The sequence below is a fragment of the Oratosquilla oratoria genome, chromosome 18 (genome assembly GCF_046742065.1).
Source record: "Oratosquilla oratoria isolate Oo_2021 chromosome 18, ASM4674206v1, whole genome shotgun sequence".
In the NCBI taxonomy this organism is placed as follows: Eukaryota; Metazoa; Arthropoda; class Malacostraca; order Stomatopoda; family Squillidae; genus Oratosquilla; species Oratosquilla oratoria.
The window spans coordinates 43,608,621-43,627,213 of record NC_134794.1 but is presented as its reverse complement, the minus strand read 5'-3'; the positions used below and the strand labels follow the sequence as shown (position 1 = coordinate 43,627,213).

Sequence of the window (18,593 nt, the reverse complement as noted above, 5' to 3'; positions counted from 1 at the left end):
TCTCAAACTGTAATGGTATTTGGTTGTGTTTCCAGCAAAGGCCACATCATGCCGCCCCACATCTTTGAAGAGGGACTCACTTCAGATGGCTATATTGAGTTGCTATCCACTGTTGTCAAGCGGTGGGTAGAGAGGGTGGCTGCAGGAAGACCATACGTGTGGCAGCAGGACTCATCTCCGGGAAAACCCAGAAGTGACTGTCTGGGAACTTCTACGACTTCACCAGTCCCAACATCCTGCCCCCTAACTCGCCTGATTGCAACCCCATGAACTATTATGTGTGGGGCACAGTTGAAAAAAGACACCAATAGTACTGCCTACAACACCAAGGACTAGCTGATTGCCAGGATCAAACTGGTCTTCAGGCGTCTCTTGAAGGACACCGAGAAGGCCATGTGCTGCAGGTTCAGGTCCCGCCTGAAGGCCATGGTGGAGGCTCAGGGTGGCTTCTTTGAGTGAGCGGTATTTGGCAAAAGATCCTCAGTCTAAGAGATGCACTTTGAATCTATAAAATACATCAATTTTTGCTAAGATATGTAATTTTTCTTTCCTTTCCGAGGTGAAAAATTTATCCCGAACACCCTATATTTAATAAGGACGATGGTGAAACTGGGAAGGGAGATAAGGTTTTTTGCAAGTGCATATGGTACTGATAGTGACAAGAGTGTGGGGTAAGAGAGGCTATTTGGATAAATTTAAACAAGTGCATAGAAGGATTAGGGAGAAATGTGAATGTAATGGTATTAGAAGACTTTAATGCTAGGGTAGGAAATGAACCAATAGACAGAGTGGTTGGTAAGTGTGGAGTTCCAGGAAAAAATCGAAGTGTAGAGTTGATGGTGATGCATCTAGAGAGTTGATCATAGCAAATACTGTGTTTAGGAAGAAAGTCAAGCATATACACATGGGAGAGGGTGGTGGATGGAAGGGTGGTAGATAGAGCATTAATGGATTATATAGTGGTAACCAGGAGTATAGTAGGAAGAGTTAAGGATGTACATGTTCTAAGGGGAGAGATTGGGCGAATATCAGATAATTTTTTGGTGGAAGGTAAGTTGAGAGTGGAGGATTAATAAAGAGAAAAAGGACAGAAAGTAGGGAGGTGCTTAAATTGCTTAAATGAGAAAGAAAAGGAGTACAAGAAGCTGATAGAGTGGGAGTGAAGGATAGAAAAGAAATACAAGTGGAGGAGGAATGGGGATGGTTCAAGGAGGGAGTCACACGATGTGCAAAGATGTGTGGAACAAGAAGGACAGGGGAAATAGAAGGAAGGGTAGTGAGTGGTGGGTTGAGGAAACAAAGAAGGTTGTAGAGGAGAAGAAGGAGCTTTCACAGATTGGTTACAAAATAAGACAAGAGAATCATATAAGAGGTACAATGAAAAGAGAAGTAAAGCATAAGATAAATGAGGCAAAAAGGAGAGATGTGAAATGGAATAAGAGTATGACAGAAAATTTTGAAAGTAATAAAAAGATGTTTTGGAAAGAAATTAAGAATGGAAAAGGAGACTAATCAAGTAGAGAAAAGGTAAAAGGTGCAGATGGAGAGATGATAATGGAAGAGATAGCAGTAAGAGGAAGATGGGCAGAATATTTTAGGGAGTTGCCAAATGTGAAGGAGGATAGGGAGGGAAAAGTAGCTGCAGTGGGAAGCACTAAGAAAATGACAGTGATGAATGAGGAAAATGGAAGAGAAATAAGGAAAGATAAAGTGAATGCAGTAAGATGATGAGAGCAGATAAGGCACCTGGGTTGGATGGGTGTCATACAAAATGTCTAAAAGGAGGTACAGTGATGGTGGACTGGCTGGTGAGGTTATTTACGGTTTGTTTATGAGAGGGTAGAATGCTGGAGGACTGTAGGAGTGCCTGTATAGTTTCACTTTACATGGTAAAAGGGGACAAGTGGGAGTGTAGTAGTTTCAGGGGGATCAGTCTGTTAACCACTTCAGTACGGGACTTAAATCTCGCGGGCAGCAGCCAATGCCAGCCGTATGACGTCACGTAATAATATTCGCATCATAAAATATAGTCGCCGCTTATATCGATCGTTCTCTCTTTCACCCGCGAATTTTGAAAACCACAGAGAATGGGATTCAGGGCGCATTTGGGAGAATGTAAGAACACAGGGGCGACTACAATAAATATAATCAAGACGGCGATATGGCAGCGTCGCGAATCCACTTGCTCCTCATGACGCCTACGTGTGCGGCACCGTATGGAAGGGGTTAAGTGTAGTTGGGAAGGCTTATGGGAGGGTCTTGGTTGAGAGAATTAGGCAAGGAACAGAGGGAGTAATTTATGAGGAACAGTGTGGGTTTAGGACAGGTAGGGGTTGTATGGATAATTTTTTTGTGGTAAGACAGACATGTGAGAAAGCTTTAGGAAAAGTAAAGGATGTTTTTTTGGGCCTTTATGGATTTGGAAAAGGCTTATGACAGGGTAGACAGGAAGGCACTGTGGGGGATATTCCAGATATATAGGATAGGAGGAAAGCTTTTTAAGAGCAGTCAAGAGTTTTTATGATAGAGGTAAATGCAAGGGTAGTGGGTCAGGGACTGATGGTTAGAGAAAATGGAGAATAGTGGGAGATAAGCCAGTTGTTGTTTCCTGACGACACTGCACTTGTAGCAGGATCAGAGGAGGGACTGAGGAAGTTAGTGCCAGAGTTTGGGAATTCAATAGTTTTCCATATATGCCTCCTATTGTTTCCAGTTTATATGGCAATTTTCTGTGTGGTACCTTATCAAATGCCTTTTGTAAGTCCAGGAAGGCACAGTCTGCCCAGCCATCCCTTTCTTGCAATATATCTATCAATCTTGAATAGAAACAAATCAAATTAGTGGCACATGATCTTCCCTGTCTGAATCCAAATTGCCTCGGGTTCAGTATATTTTTCTTCTCCAGATATTTTGTCCATCTATCTTTGATCCTCTCACAAATTTTAACTTTTGTGTATTTACCTAGTTGTATTTACCTAGTTGTGTGTGTGTGTGTGTGTGTGTGTGTGTGTGTGTGTGTGTGTGTGTGTGTGTTTACCTAGTTGTACCTAGTTGTATTTTACAGGAAGGGGAGCTATGCTCGTGGTGTCCCGTCTTCATATCTCATTTTATCTAAACTATTTTTAATTGTGTGTGTGTGTGTGTGTGTGTGTGTGTGTGTGTGTGTGTGTGTATTTACCTAGTTGTATTATAAGGAAATGGGAGCTATGCTCATGGTGACCCATTTTTGTATCTCGCAAGATTAAGTTTATTCTTAAATTCTTGTATTGTGTTTGCACACACTATTTTTTATCCAATTTGTTCCATATATCTATCACTCTGTGTAGGAAGCTGTTCTTTTTCAGGTCTCTTCTGTATTTATCTTTTTTGAGTTTCCTTGCATGTCCTCTTGTCTTTCCTCTGTCCACTTTAATATCTCCTCTCTATCAAGGCGTTCTTTACCTTTCATAATTCCGTAGATGGTTAGTAGGTCCCCTCGTTCTCTTCTTTGTTCCAGGGTTGGCAATTCCAGTTTGGCCAGTCTTTATTCATATGTCAGGTTTGAAAGTGTTGGGGCCATCTTTGTCATTCCTCTTTGTATTCTTTCTAATTTTCTTATTTTCTTTTTTGTACTGGGTGATCATATTAGCACTGCATATTCCAGTTTTGGCCTTTTCAGTGTTTGTAATATTTTCTTAATAATTCCCTTATTCAGGTATTTAAAGGCCACCTTTATTGATCTCAGCAAATTGTATGTTTGTCTATTTTATTTATATGTTTATCTGGCAACATGTCTTTGGTGATGATTATTCCTAGGTCCCTTTCAGAATTTACTTTCTTTACTTCTTTTCCATCAATTTTATACTGTCCTGATATTCTATTCTTGCTTTTCCTAAATTCAATTATACACTTCTTGATGTTGAATTCTACTTCCCATCTCTTGCTCCACTCTGAAACTTTGTTCAGATCACTCTGTAATGAGTCACAGTCTATTTCAGAGTTTATTCTCTTTAATAATTTTGTGTCATTCGCAAAGCAGTTCATGTAAATTTCAATGCCTTCATCCATATCATTTACATGTATAGCAAACATTATCAGAGCTAGTACTGACCCCTGTGGGACACCACTACTCATTTCTTCCCATTTTGAGTATTTGTCTCTGAGCACCACTCATTTTTCTACCCTGTAGGAAGAAGTCCTCCATCCAATTCAATAGTTTTCCATGTATGCCTCCTAATTTTTCCAGTTTATATACCGTATTTTCCGGCTTAAAATGCGCATCGGGTTATAATGCGCACCCGTGCACTTCGTTATCTCAGTACACAGATAGCGCACACCAACGTATAATGCGCATGCCCGATCGCATTTGTCTATAACGCAGTTTTACCTTGGTATTTATATCATGTGAACGAGGTTACATGGAAAAGTATTTTTCATTGGCTAGAGCCACTGCTGGGAAATCTGTTGATTTGTCACTAAATTGTCAGTTTAGGCATCAATCAGGACACAACTAAGAAAAAGTCGGAACTACGTATACCGGTATATGACTCATGTTGTGCGTTGGTCCCTTATTACTTTGTAGCTTGAATAGTTTGTAGGAAATATGGTCTAAAAAAAGTTTATTAAAAGTAAAATAAAATATACAGAAACATTTCGGGATTTTTACAGAAAATGTTCATTTTATATCTTGAGGAAATAATTCGTCTTTACCATTTTTTATTTAATACTGAAACAAACTACAGGCTGTTTCGTTTTAGCTTTGAACCTGCAATGACAGTGGTGAAATAGGACAGTCTCTCATCGAGGTGACGTTTAGTTAATACAACTCCCGAAAGAGGGTGTTGTAGTCAGGTGTTTGACACGAGTTTATGAACGGCTGCAACGGAATTTGTACCATACCTAAAGTGAAGCAACAAAGCCAACATAAAAATTCAAACTAGGATGCTGTGAACATGGGCAAATATCATTAATATTGATCATGTTTCATGGTGTTTAGGCCTATTTAAACATGAAAAATAAGATTCGATAGATACCTACCTATACCAAATATTTATATACGGTAGCCCATGCTGGTGTATTCTTTCATGTCACTATGGCTGTTCTTCTTGTCCTCACAGAAGGTCACGGAGAAGTGTGCTTCCCGACTTTGTGACGGCCAACATCGTCACGTTGTTGTGAAAAAAATTACACACACAGCCGCAAAATTTTTATCGTAGGCCATAGATAATGCGCACCACCGGATAATGCACCCCCCCCCCATTTTTAGGCCCTTCCAATGCAAAAAAGTCGCGCACTATACGCCGGAAAATACGGTAGTAATTTTCTGTGTAGTACCTTATCAAATGCCTTTTGTAAGTCCAGGAAGGCACAGTCTGCCCAGCCATCTCTTTCTTGCAATATATCTATCAATCTTGAATAGAAACAAATTAAATTAGTGGTACATGATCTTCCTTGTCTAAATCCAAATTGTGTGTGTGTGTGTGTGTGTTTACCTAGTTGTATTTACCTAGTTGTATTTTACGGGAAGGGGAGCTATGCTCGTGGTGTCACGTCTTCATATCTCATTTTATCTAAACTATTTTTAAATTCTTTTTTTTTTTTCTTTTTGTTTTAGGAACTTGCCCTTGGGGCTACAGGGAGAAGGATGCCTAGTCCCTCTCCCCGTCCGGAAGGAAGGGAGAGGACGGAAGAAAGAGGTGAGTGGAGAATGGTTGTATATGGATGATGTTGTGACTGCATGAGGAGGAATGGGCGGGGGTAGTATGTGTGAGTAAATTTTGACGCAGCCTGAAGGGATTTCTCCCCGTCCTCTCCTTATATGCAAAGGGGGACGGAGAGGGGGGGTCGCCGATTAAATGAAGCGGCCTTGCTGTGGATGTACTGTGTCTTGCGACACTGCTTCTGACCCGGGGCGGTGGGCAGGGTGCAGGGATGACCCGTCATCCAGGAGGTGCTCAGATGAGAGGAAGGGTGGGAGGGGTGTGGAGTGTATTTAGGGATGGAGTGGGTGGGAGTGTTTTTATGCCTTTCCCTTTTTGGCTACCTCCCTTGGAAGGGGGAAGAAGCCTTGGTATATGTATGTATTTTTAAATTCATGTATTGTTTTTGCACACACTACTTTCTCATCTAACTTGTTCCAACTGTCTATTACTCTGTGAGGAAAGATGTTCTTTTTCAGATCTCTTCTATAGCTGTCTTTCTTGATTTTCTTTCCATGTCCTCTTGTATTTCTATCATCCCATTTTATTAGGTCCTCTCTATCAATAATTTCTATGCCTTTCATGATTCTGTAAATAGCTATCAAATCTCCTCTCTCTCTTCTTTGCTCTAGTGTCTGTAGTTCAAGTTTTGCTAGTCTCTCTTCATATGATAGTTTTGAGAGTGTTGGTGACAATTTTGTAATTGCTCTTTGTATTCTTTCAAGTTTTTTATACATTTTTTTTTGTACTTGGTGACCACATCGTTGCTGCATATTCCAATCTTGGTCTAATCTGTGATTAGTATTTTCTTCACCATTTCTTCATCCAGATATGTAAATACCACTTTGATTGCTATTAAATTATAAGTTTCACCAAAAATCTTATTTGTTTCTCAGGTGACATATTATTCAAAACAATGACTCCCAGGTCCTTCTCATTTTCAACTTTTTTTATTCTTTCTTCTCCCAATTATATGATCCTGTTATTCTGTTTTTGCTTTATCCAAATTCCATTATACTACACTTTTTAGTAATGAACTCCATCTACTTCCTACTCCATTCCCATACTTTATTTAGATCACTCTGTAGTGATTCACAATCTTCTTCCGTGTTCACTTTTTTTAATAGTTTTGCATCATCTGCAAAGAAGATCATATAAATTTCAATTTCTTCATCCATATCATTAATATATATAGCAAACATTAATGGGGCCAGAACTGTTCCTTGTGGAACACCACTTATTATTTCATCCCAATTTGAGTGTTTGTCTCTTATCACTACTCTCATTTTTCTTTCTTGCAAAAAGTCTTCCATCCATTTAAGCAGTTTGCCCTGTATTCCTCCTTCAGTTTCTAATTTCTTAAGCAACTTCTTATGTGGTACTTTGTCAAAAGCTTTTTTTAGGTCTAGAAATGCACAATCAGCCCATCCATCTCTTTCTTGTATCTATTAGCCTTGAATAGAAACATATTAAATTGGTGATGCATGATCGTCCTTGTCTGAATCCAAATTGCCTTGGACTTAGCACATTGTTTTTTTTCTAAATATTTTACCCATCTACTTTTGAAAATTCTTTCACAAATTTTTGCTATTGTACTTGTTAGAGAGACTGGTCTATAGTTGGTAGGGTCTTCTTTATTTCCCCCTTTATATACAGGTACTATATTTGCTTTTTTCCAATCTTCTGGAACTTTTCCTTCTTTCAAGGAACTGTTTATTATGCTATGTATTTTGTCTGCCAGTTCATTCCTGCATTCTTTCAAAATCCAGTTTGCTATTTCATCTGGTTCATGCGATTTTCTGACATCAAGATTACTCAAGTGTTTCATTATTTCATTCTTTGTTACTTCTATTTCTTTCATAGGGGGGACTTTCTCTTTCCATTCGATCTCTTCAGGTTGTATGTTCTCCCTTGTAAACACTGATTTAAAATGCTTGTTCATAATTTCCGCCATTTCTATTTCCTCTGTGTATTCAACTCCTCCTTGTCTTAATTTCTCCAAATCTTGTTTGTTTTTCAGTTTGTTGTTTACAAATCTGTAAAATAATTTTGGTTGATCTTTACATTTTTCTATGACATCTTTTTCATATTTTCTCTTTTCTTCTCTGCACACTTGTACATATTCATTTCTATAACAAGTATATATTTTCCATTTTTCAGGTCTTTTGTATTTCTTCCATTTGGTCCAAGCTTTATCTCTTTTGTCTTTTAACTCCCTACAACTTTTGTTGTACCAGCACCTTACATATTCTTTTTTCTTGTCTTTGTCTTGGGACATACTTTTCCACTCCTTTTTATAAATTTTTGTCAAAATATTCCATTTCTCTTCCACTGTTGTTTCTTCTTTGTATATTCTTTCCAGTTTTCTTTTTGAAAGAATTCTCTTATTTTATCAAAGTTTGTTTTTTCATACATCATTCCTTTTCTATATTGTTCATTTCTTTTCATGTATTTTTCCTCATTTAGTTCTAGTTCAATCAGTATGTGGTCACTTTTACTTATTGGTGTTTTATATTCAATCTTTTCTACTATTCTAGGTTCAGATGTGATTATTAGGTCTAGTCTCGATGGTTCTTCTTCATTTCTATACTAGTGTTCTCCTGTATCCACTGTGTCATTGTATGGTCAATAATCATCTCGAGTAGAATATTTCCCCATGAGCCGTCTCCACCCTTTACCGTCATCTCTTCCCAGCAGACTTCTTTGCAATTAAAGTCGCCCATCATAACTATTCTTCCTCCTTCTTCCATTATCTTATTTAATGTTATCCTTGTGTCTTCTAACATACTTTTATGTTCACTCTCTTCCCACGAGGCTGTTTTTGGAGGCACATAATTTATTACAAACATTCTGCTCTTATCTCTGTCTTCCACTTCAATCATAATCATCTCTACTGTATTCTTTCCATATGTGACACACCTCACGTTTATATCCTTCTTAGTCAGGAACATAACTCCACCCCCTTGTTTTGTCTCTCTGTTTCTAATCCAATAATTATATGCATCATGTCCTACACTGTTGGTGGTAGTGGACCTTTTAATTTCGTTTCTACAATTCCCATTATGTCCGTTTCTTTTTCCTTCAGATAATCATTCAGCTCATTCAATCCTGTTATCAATCCATCTATATTTGTGTAAGACAATTTTAGTTTTCTGCCACTTCCATTGTATTCTTTGTCTCCCTTTTGTTTTTCTCTAGTATGTCGTATTTCCTTACTTTAATATTCACTACTCTCCAATAGAATTTCTCTTTATCTGACTGTTCTGTTCTCATTTTTTTCCTTAGCTTCATGTCTTTTCTTTTTTCCTCCTCTCTTTCCTCTTTATTCATTTCTCTTTTTATCCATACCTTTTCATATTGTTCACTTGCTGCTAGTTTCCCTGTTTTTGCTAAGATATTCTCTGCCATCGTTTGTGACCTGAATTTAATCTTAATTGGTCTGGTCTTATCTGTACTATACTTTCCAAGCCTATACATCTCTTTAATTTGTTTCATGATTTCAGGTTCATCTTCCTGAACTAATTCTAGTCAACTGCTTACTTTTTCTTTTTCCTCATTGATTCTTGTGGTTCTATTTAGGTTATATTTCTCTTCCATTCCTAATATAATCATACATTTCTTTTTATCTGCTAAGTCTCTTACTATATTCTCCTTCTGTTTCATCACTTTAATAACTGAGTCTTCAGTTTGTTCTTTCATTTGCTGTTTAATTATGTCAGTAAATGCAACTCTACTGTTTTCTTGGATTTTTTTCCAACCCTGTACTTCTTTTGCTATGGCCTCTTTATTGTCTTTATTATTCCTCTTTAATTCCTCATTTTCCTCTTTTACTTCTTTTAACTGTCTATTTAATTCTTCTATTTCATTAGTTAAGTTTTTGTTCACCTTCTCTAGTTCTTCCAATTTTTCAACTCTCTGCGCAATCTTTGCTATATTACCGAACCTATTCTCCCACTGTTCGGTCATTTTTTAAAGTTTTTCCTCTAGTCTTGCTAATCAGGGGACGTTGGTATCCTTCCCCCCCCCTCATTGAATCCCTGGAAATTATTATCTTCACCTTCCATTGTGCTGCTCTTATCTATACTCCTAATCTTTACATTTTTGTTAATCCCTTCTTCAAAATCCTCAGTCCTTCGTTTGTTTACAAGACGCCTGGCCTCCTGGACCAAGTCCTCCCCTTCCTCATTTCTTTCCATTTCCCTCAGTAATCCCTCTCCTTCTTTTTTATCACCTTCCCACTATACCACGAGCTTTCCCCTTCCCTATAAATACAATAAGGTACTTCCTTGATGTTGAGATCCGCGTAGATTTAGCTTTTTCTTTGGAACTCCAATTCTCGCCATCCATCCGACGAAAGTGTGTGTATGTGTGTGTATGTGCGTGTATGTGGTGTATGTATGTGCGTGTATGTGGTGTATGTATGTGGCGTTTGTGGTGTATGTATGTGGCGTTTGTGGCGTATGTGTGCGTATATACATGTGTGTGTATGTGGCATATATGCATGTATGTGTGTATGTGGCATATATACATATGTGTGTGTCTGTGTTTGTATGTGTGTGTACACGCACGCGCATTCACAACATACACTGGTTGTCTAACACGTGTCTACGTGTGCGTGTCTACACGTGTAAGCGATACATCTGTTTTTGATCTCTCAAACCATAACCACCAATAACAACAAGAACCTCATAAGAGAAATTAAGACACGACAAGCACAGTCATTATCAGACTTATTAGTTGTGTTCCAAACAAAAGAAACATTACACCTCAACAGGTTAGGGCAGTAAAATTTCACGATAGCACGGCGCGGGTGGTGGAAGCGACAAGCTAAAGCTTGTTGGCTACCCCCCAACCACCCCCTACTCCCCCCCTCTCCTCCCCTCCCTCCCTCCTGCATCAGTACCCGGAGGTTGACACATGACCACAGGCAGCCACCCACGGCTATCCCCTCGCCCCACACCCTTGTTTGAGCAGTTCCCAGTAAATAATGACCACGTTATCTGAGGATCGATTGTTAATGGTAAAACAGAAAGCAGTCACCACAAGTGTTTGCAATGTTGCCGCGTGTGTGCGTATGCGTGCCCGACTCGGCACAAATTTTAAAACAGTTCTCTACATTTGAGATGGTTTTGAAATAAAATCCATGTGTGATTGAATCCGTGTTAATTGAGGGACTTCTGTACTATGTATAGATGAAGGTAAATATCAATAAATCTAAATTCAGTATCAGGTATTAGTTATCAAATAGTGTAATGGTTATATATATATGGTGTTACATTATGTCAAGATCTGAATAAAGTTAAAAGTTATTTGGTTTTAATTATTATTGTTATTACACATTTTAGGACCAACCAGTCCAAAGAGTCAAACTAGGCCCTTAGTGTTGGTCTGGAAAGATCTGAGAAGATTGAGTAAATATATATATATATATATATATATATATATATATATATATATATATATATATATATATATATATATATATATGTGTAGGAGTATATCCAATGAAATGAGAGTGGTAGGATTATATTTCAATATTAATTTGTATTTGTTAATAAATTTTATCAAGTAGGTTAACTTCTTTTAAGAACTTAATGACTCCCTCATAATCATACTGCATTTCTTTTCCCAATATCTTGACCAAATTATAGTTACCATCTCTCTTTTCTTATTTGGGAAGTGACACTCTCTCAGTTCTCTGTGACTAGGGCATTCAACCAGCAAATGTTTAATAGTCATGGGGATTAAGCAATCTTCACAGCAAGGTTGATTTTTATCACTCATGAGATACTCATGGGTCAGCCTTGAATGTCCTATGCGGAGACATATAATTACTTCCCATTTCCTTGGCATAATTTCATATTTCCAAGGGTGTATATTTGTGGTGATCTCTTTCATTTTGTTAAGTCCCACTTCACTCCACTGTTGTTTCCACAACTTAGGGATGATATTTGTGATGCTAGGAAGGATGTCTCTATATGGTACTGCGCACCGTTTCGGGATCAGACTGGTTGCTGCTGACTTTGCTAGTTGGTCAGCTTTTTCATTTCCATATATATGTACATGTGCTAGAACCCAGCAAAAAGATATAGTGATCCCTCTACATTGTAGTAGAAACACCCACTGTGAGATTTTCATTGTTAGAGGATTATCACCATTGAAGATTTCTAGTGCCTGAAATGCACATTTTGAATCACAAAAGATTGTGAAGTTGGATGTCTGTAGAGTTATAATGTGTTCTAAAGCAGTTTAAATTCCATTTAGCTCTGCTGTAAAATTTGATGCTGCAATGGTAGTGCTCCTCTGCAGTTAAAATTATCGCTAAAAACTCCATATCCAACGCCAGCATCTGTTTTTGAGCCATCCGTGAAAACGAATGTGGAATCCAAATGTTCTTGTATCTTCAGAAAGAAGAGCTACGCTCATGGTGTCCCGTTTTTGTATCTTGCAGTGTCTAGTTTGCTCTTAAATTCATGTACAGTTTTTGCACACATTAATGTTCCAGACATCCACCACTCTCTGTGGAAAGCTGTTTTTTTTTTAGGTCTCTTTTATGTCTGTCCTTTTTGAGTTTCTTTTCATGTCCCCTTGTATTTCTTTTGTCCCAATTTAGTAAGTCTTTATCAAGGACTTCCACACAATTCATGATTCTATAGATGGTTAGCAAGTACCCTCTTTCTCTTCATGTTCCAGGCTCAGTAATTTTAGTTTTGACAATCTCCTCATATGACAGTTTTTAAAGTGTTCAGGCCATCTTCATAGTTGCTCTCTGGATTCTTTCAATTTTCTTTATATTTTCTTTGGTACTGGGTGACCATAATGTTGCACCATACTCCAGTCTAGGCCTTATCAGTGTGACTAGTATTTTCTTCATCATTTCTTTGTGCAAGTAGGTAAAAGCCACCTGTACTGATCTTAGCAAATTGTAGGATTCTCTGACAATTTTGTTTATCTGTTTACTCCAGGACATGTCATTTGTGATGATTACTCCCAAGTCTTTTTCAGATCCCACTTTCTTTACTTCCTTTGTACCGATTTTATATTGTCCTGATATTTTTTTTTTTTTTACTTTTTCTTAATTCCATTATACTACATTTCTTGATGTTGAAGTTTACTTCCCACTTCTGACTCCATTTCCAAACCTTGTTCAGATCTCTCTGCAGTGATTCACAATCCTTTTCAGTATTCACTTTCCTCAGCAATTTTGTGTCATCTGCAAAGAAGCTCATGTAACATTCCACATCTTCATCCATGTCATTCACATAAATAGCAAACATTATTGGAGCCAATACTGATCCCTGTGGAACTCCACTATTCACTTCTTTCAAAGTTGAACTCTTTTCTCTGAGCACTACCCTCATTTTCCTTCTATGCATGAAATCCTCCATCCAGTTTAATAGTTTACCTTGTATCCCTCCTATGGTTTCCAGTTTTCTTAATAATTTTCTATGGGGTACTTTGACAAAAGGCTTTTTGCAAGTCTAGGTGTGTATTTACCTAGTTGTATTTTACAGGAAGAGAGCTATGCTCATAGTGACCCACTTTTGTATCTTTCAGCATCCAGTTTGATCTTAAATTCTTGTATAGTTTTTGCACAGAGCCTTGTGGGACTCCACTTACCATTTCTTCCCAATATGATTTCTTGTCTAACTACCACCCTCATTTTCCTCCCGTTCAAGAAATCTTTCATAAATTCCAATAACTTTCCTTGTATTCCACCTATTTTTTTCAATTTTTCTTAGTAGCTTTTTGTGGTACTTTGTCAAATACCTTTTGTAAATCTAAGAAGGTACAATCTGCCTATCCATCCCTTTCTTGAATTATTTCTATTCATGTTGAGTAAAAGCACATTAAGTTTGTGGGACATGATCTTCCACTTCTAAATCCAAATAGTTTTGGATTTAGTGCTTTGTTGTCCTCCAAGTGTTTAATCCATTTACTTTTGATAATTTTTTTTGCATATTTTTGTCATAGAACTTGTAAGGGAGATTGGTCTATAGTTGGTTGGGTTTTCTTGTCTCCTCCTTTGTATATTGGTACAATAATTACATTTTTCCAATCTTGTGGTACTTTTCCTTCTTTGAGTGAGAAATCAATCTTGTATAATTTGTCTGTTAGTTCATCTATACATTCTTTCAATATCCAATTTGCAATTCCATCTGGCCCGTGTGATTTTCTGACGTCAAGGTGAGTGTATTTACCTAGTTGAATTTTACGGGAAGAGAGCTATGCTTGTAGTGACCCACTTTTGTATCTTTCTGCATCCAGTTTGTTCTTAAAATCTTGTATAATTTTAGCACTCACTGTTTCCTTATTCAGTTTGTTCCAGATATCTACCACTCTGTGTGGGAAGCTATTCTTTTTAGTTTATCCAATATCTGTTCATATGTCATATTAGTGTTGGTGCCATCTTTGTTGTTGCACTTTGAATTCTTTCTAGTTTGTTGTTTTTTTAGAACTAGGTGTCCATAGTGTCGCAGCATATTCCAATTTTGGTCTTATCAGTGTAATATTTTCTTTACCATTTCTTCATCCATGTAGTCGAAGTTAAAAGTTTCTCCAAATAATTTGCCGACATGTTTGTCTAGTGTCATGTCATTAGAGATAGTTATTCCTAGGTCCCTTTCTGAGTTGACTTTTTTAACTTCCTTTGTACCAATTTTATATTGACCCAATATTCTATTTTTGCTTTTTCCAAATTCCATTATACTACATGTCTTCTTGAAGTGATTTGCAGTCTTCCTCTGTACTTACTTTCTTTAGTAGTTTTGCATAATCTGCAAAAAGTTCATATAACATACCACACCTTCATCCATGTCATTTATATAAATGGCAAACATTATCAGAGCCAGTACAGAGCCTTGTGGGACTCCATTTATCATATCTTCCCAATTTGAGTCCTTGTCTCTAAGTACCACTCATTTTTCTCCCATTCAAGAAATCTTTCATCCATTCCAATAACTTTCCTTGTATTCCACCTATTATTTTAATTTTTCTTAGTAGCTTTTTATGTGGTACTTTGTCAAAAGCCTTTTGTAACTCCAAGAAACCATAAATCTGCCCATCCGTCTTTCTTGTATTATTTCTATTAAGGGGGTACGCGACACCTGGGGGGGTGAATTTGGTCAAGATATGGCATTTTTCAAAACTGTGTTCAAAATGTTCGTATACCACTTAGAAATAAATCCCGACAAATAATTTTCCAGCCGCGCGCAATTTAAAGGTCCTGGGTGAGGTTTAAAAGGACAGATTTAAAGGCGCAACCCACACTAGGAGGAGGCGTGCCACTTAGGACCTTCAGGCGCAGCGAATAACGTTGAAATTTGATTGAATTTACACTCGCCCAGTGTATCAACAGCCAATACGATTGTGGAGGGGAAGGGAGGAAGGTGGAGGGAGAATATTTTGCCAACTTTGTGCGAAACTAAGCGTTAGTTACCGGCTAGCTCTGAAAAGGGAAGTACGCATGTCTCATGAGCTCTCATTGCAATCTATTACTTTAGCTAGTACATATTACTCTTTAGTACAGTCATCATGGGTAGCAAAAAGAACATCACAATGACAAAAAACAGCAGTTAAAGATGGCAAGCAGTCAAAGACAACTAAAGATCTCACCACCTCTCACTCCACCACCGCCCTCACCTGCACCTCTGTGACGGTGACAGAGGTAAAGGACAACATTAGACTAAACAATTCAAAGAGGAAGATTAAATCCAAAGAAGAAAGCAAGAGGAAAAAGATCAAGGATATACAGGAAGAAGAATGAAGAAGGGACATCATATGATGCTGGAGGGGGTGCCCTACCAACATAGATTGGCGAGGGGAATCTGATGAGGAAAGAGAAGGCGCCCACTACTGGAAAATAAACCTCTTTCCAATGATTTAGATACCCTGAAGACCCCCAGCAGAGAGGTTTCATATGAAGAAACCGCCAAAGGTGCAAAAAAGCAAATTATATATTGTTGTCGTCTGTGCGTCGTCACTACTGTGACATACTTATACTTTAGTTTTTCAGTATTTAAAGTACTTATAATTAAAATATGTTGATAATTTTTACTGTACTTATTATATAATAAGAATTAAGCCATGAAAAAATCAGTCAAATTGGTGAAACTATAAGCAAGTTACAGATATATTCATATTTCAAGTTGCCATATCTCCGTTCGATATTTTTCTACTTTTTTTTAATCATAAAAAATCTAATATACATTAGATTTAGATGAAACTTACAGGGAATATTACTTTTAGTAACTGCTAGGGCCGATCGTTCGAATATTTTGAATAGGATGAAAGAGTTCGGAGTAATAATGGAAACGAGCAAAAAAATTGTATTTTTCACGATTTTTGCCAGACATTAAAATTGAAATGCCTGTATGCAAAAGTATAAAGGAAATTGTTCAATTACTCAATGACCGGCCCTAGGTGTGCCTACTGACTAATCATAGACAAAATATAAAACAAATTGGTCCACGTATTATGGTGCTGTGCACTTTTAAATGTCGCTACTGGTATACGTACATGTGTACATACATCATTCTGCTTCACCTAAAATGTAGGCAATATAGATACCTATTTACCCGAGAAGTTTCTGCTCTTTACTCTAAATATTTTAGAAAATGACCTCCAGGTGTCGCGTACATCTTGAGTAAAAGCATATTAAGTTTGTGGGACATGATCTTCCACTTCTAAAACCAAATTGTTTAGGATTTAGTATTTTGTTCTCTTCAAAGTGTTTAATCCATTTATTACAAAGGATTACAAAGGCGGAGCATGCCGACAGGAGACCTTTTGATCCATATCTAGGTCGGATGCAAAAAAAAAAAAAAAAATCATATTAATAATAAAATAATAAATAAAAACTATAATAATGTAAATAACAAATAAAATACATAAATAAATACATAGGTATAGTTAAAATAATAAACAAACAGGTAAATAGTAAATAATAATAAATTGACATATAACTAATAATAAATGAAAATCAGACAGACAAATTATAACAAAACAAAAACAAATAATATAAGATAAATTATAATCATTACAGCATCTTACTTAGGTATTTATCTAAATGATTCTTAAAGCTTCAAACTGAACTACATTGCACTACCTGTGCAGGAAGTTTATTCCATTCATTAACTACACGGTTGGCAAAGTTGTTTCTACCTACTTCCAAATTGAATCTATTTCCGGACAGTTTGAGACCATTGTTTCTTGTCTGATTCTCATTCAGTCTGATAATTTTGTCACTTTTGATGTTGTCAATTCCCTTTAAAATCTTAAAGACCTGTATCAAGTCACCTCTGAGTCTACACTTTTTTAGGGTAAATAGATTCATGTGCTTTAGTCGATTTTCGTATGATTTATTTTTCATATTTGGAATCAGTTTTGTGGCTCGCCGTTGTACTTTTTCCAGTCTGTCAATGTCTTTAATGAGATTCGGTGATCATACGGAAACAGCATATTCCAAATGTGGACGAACTAACAATTTATATAGCTTGTTAATGAATGATGGACTTTTGAAATCAAAAGATCGCACAATCAGTCCCAGAATCTTATTTGCTTTCTCAGAGGCTGAAATACACTGCTTGGATGATTTGAGGTCGTTACTGATAATTACGCCGAGATCTTTTTCACTATCCACTTTTGTTAACAAATTTAAAAATAACTTGTAATCGTACTTACTGTTATTTTTACCTATGTGCATTACCTTGCATTTACTTGTGTTAAATTTCATTAGCCACTTTTCAGACCATTGCTGTAATTGATCTAAGTCTTCTTGAATATCTAATTGGTTTGAGTGATCATTTGCCACTCCGCACAGTTTTGTATCATCAGCAAATTTGGAAACAGTAGATTTTAGTCCATGGTCTATATCATTTATATATACTATGAATAGAAGTGGCCCAAGAACGGATCCCTGAGGAACTCCACTTGCAACACTTTTCCATCCAGAAGTTTTTCCATTTAAAACGACTCTTTGTTTTCGACCATTCAACCAATTACTAGTCCAACCTAATAGGCTACCACTTATTCCATGCAAAGCTAATTTCCTAACAACTTTTTCGCATATTTTTGCTACTGTGCTTGTAAGGGATACTGATTTAGTTTGTTGAATTTTCGTTGTCTCCTCCTTTGTATATTGGTACAATATTTGCATTTTTCCAATCTTGTGGTACTTATCCTTCTTTGAGTGAGAAGTCCATTATCTTGTGTATTTTGTCTGTTAGTTCATCTATACACTCTTTCAATATCCAATTTACAATTCCATCTGGCCTGTGTGACTTTCTGACATCAAGGTTTTTTTTATTTGGTCCCTTATTTCTTTCTGGGGTAACGATTCTTCATGTGATCCCCCTTTTTTGTTTCTTCTTTGGCACATATTTATCTGTTCCCTCCTTGTATTTTTCTTTTAATATGTTCCATTTCTCTTCCATCTTTGTTTCTTAATTTGGACATTTTTCCCAGTTAGTATTTTGAAAAAATTTCTAAGTTTTACAAAGTCCTATTTGTTGTACATTAATCTTCCTTCTCTATGTTTCTTGTTTCTTCTCACATCATTTCGTTCTTTTAGTTCGAACTCTATTAGTATGTGGTCACTTTTCCCAATTGGTTTCTTGAAATTCATTTTATCCACGATTTCAGGCTCAGATGTGAATATTAAGTCTAGTTTCGACAGTTCTTTGTTGTTTCTATATCTGATATTTTCCTTGACCCACCGAGTCAATGTATAATAAATGGTTATATCCAGTAAAGTGTTGCCCCAGAGTTCCTCTCCACTTTTTACTGTCATTTCTTCCCAATTTATTTCCTTTGCATTAAAGTCACCCATAATTGCTATGTTTCCTCTGTAACTCAAATAATGCATTCTTTGTGTCTTCCAGTAATTTGGAATAATCACTATCAGACCAAGCCTGT

At 36.9% G+C, this 18,593-nt stretch overlaps 1 protein-coding gene across 5 annotated transcripts in view; it reads right to left on the bottom strand.

Moving 5' to 3' along the window:
* The window catches only part of LOC143035181 (uncharacterized), a 115,402-nt gene that overhangs the window by 38,538 nt on the left and 58,271 nt on the right, over positions 1-18,593 (bottom strand). For 4 of the 5 annotated variants that reach the window (XM_076201853.1, XM_076201854.1, XM_076201855.1 and 1 more), the window contains one exon: positions 5,314-5,389. The exons of the other annotated variant lie outside the window; for it this stretch is intronic. In XM_076201853.1, the coding sequence (XP_076057968.1) occupies positions 5,314-5,389 (76 nt within the window). The remainder of the gene's footprint in view (positions 1-5,313; positions 5,390-18,593) is intronic. 5 annotated transcript variants of the gene reach the window in all.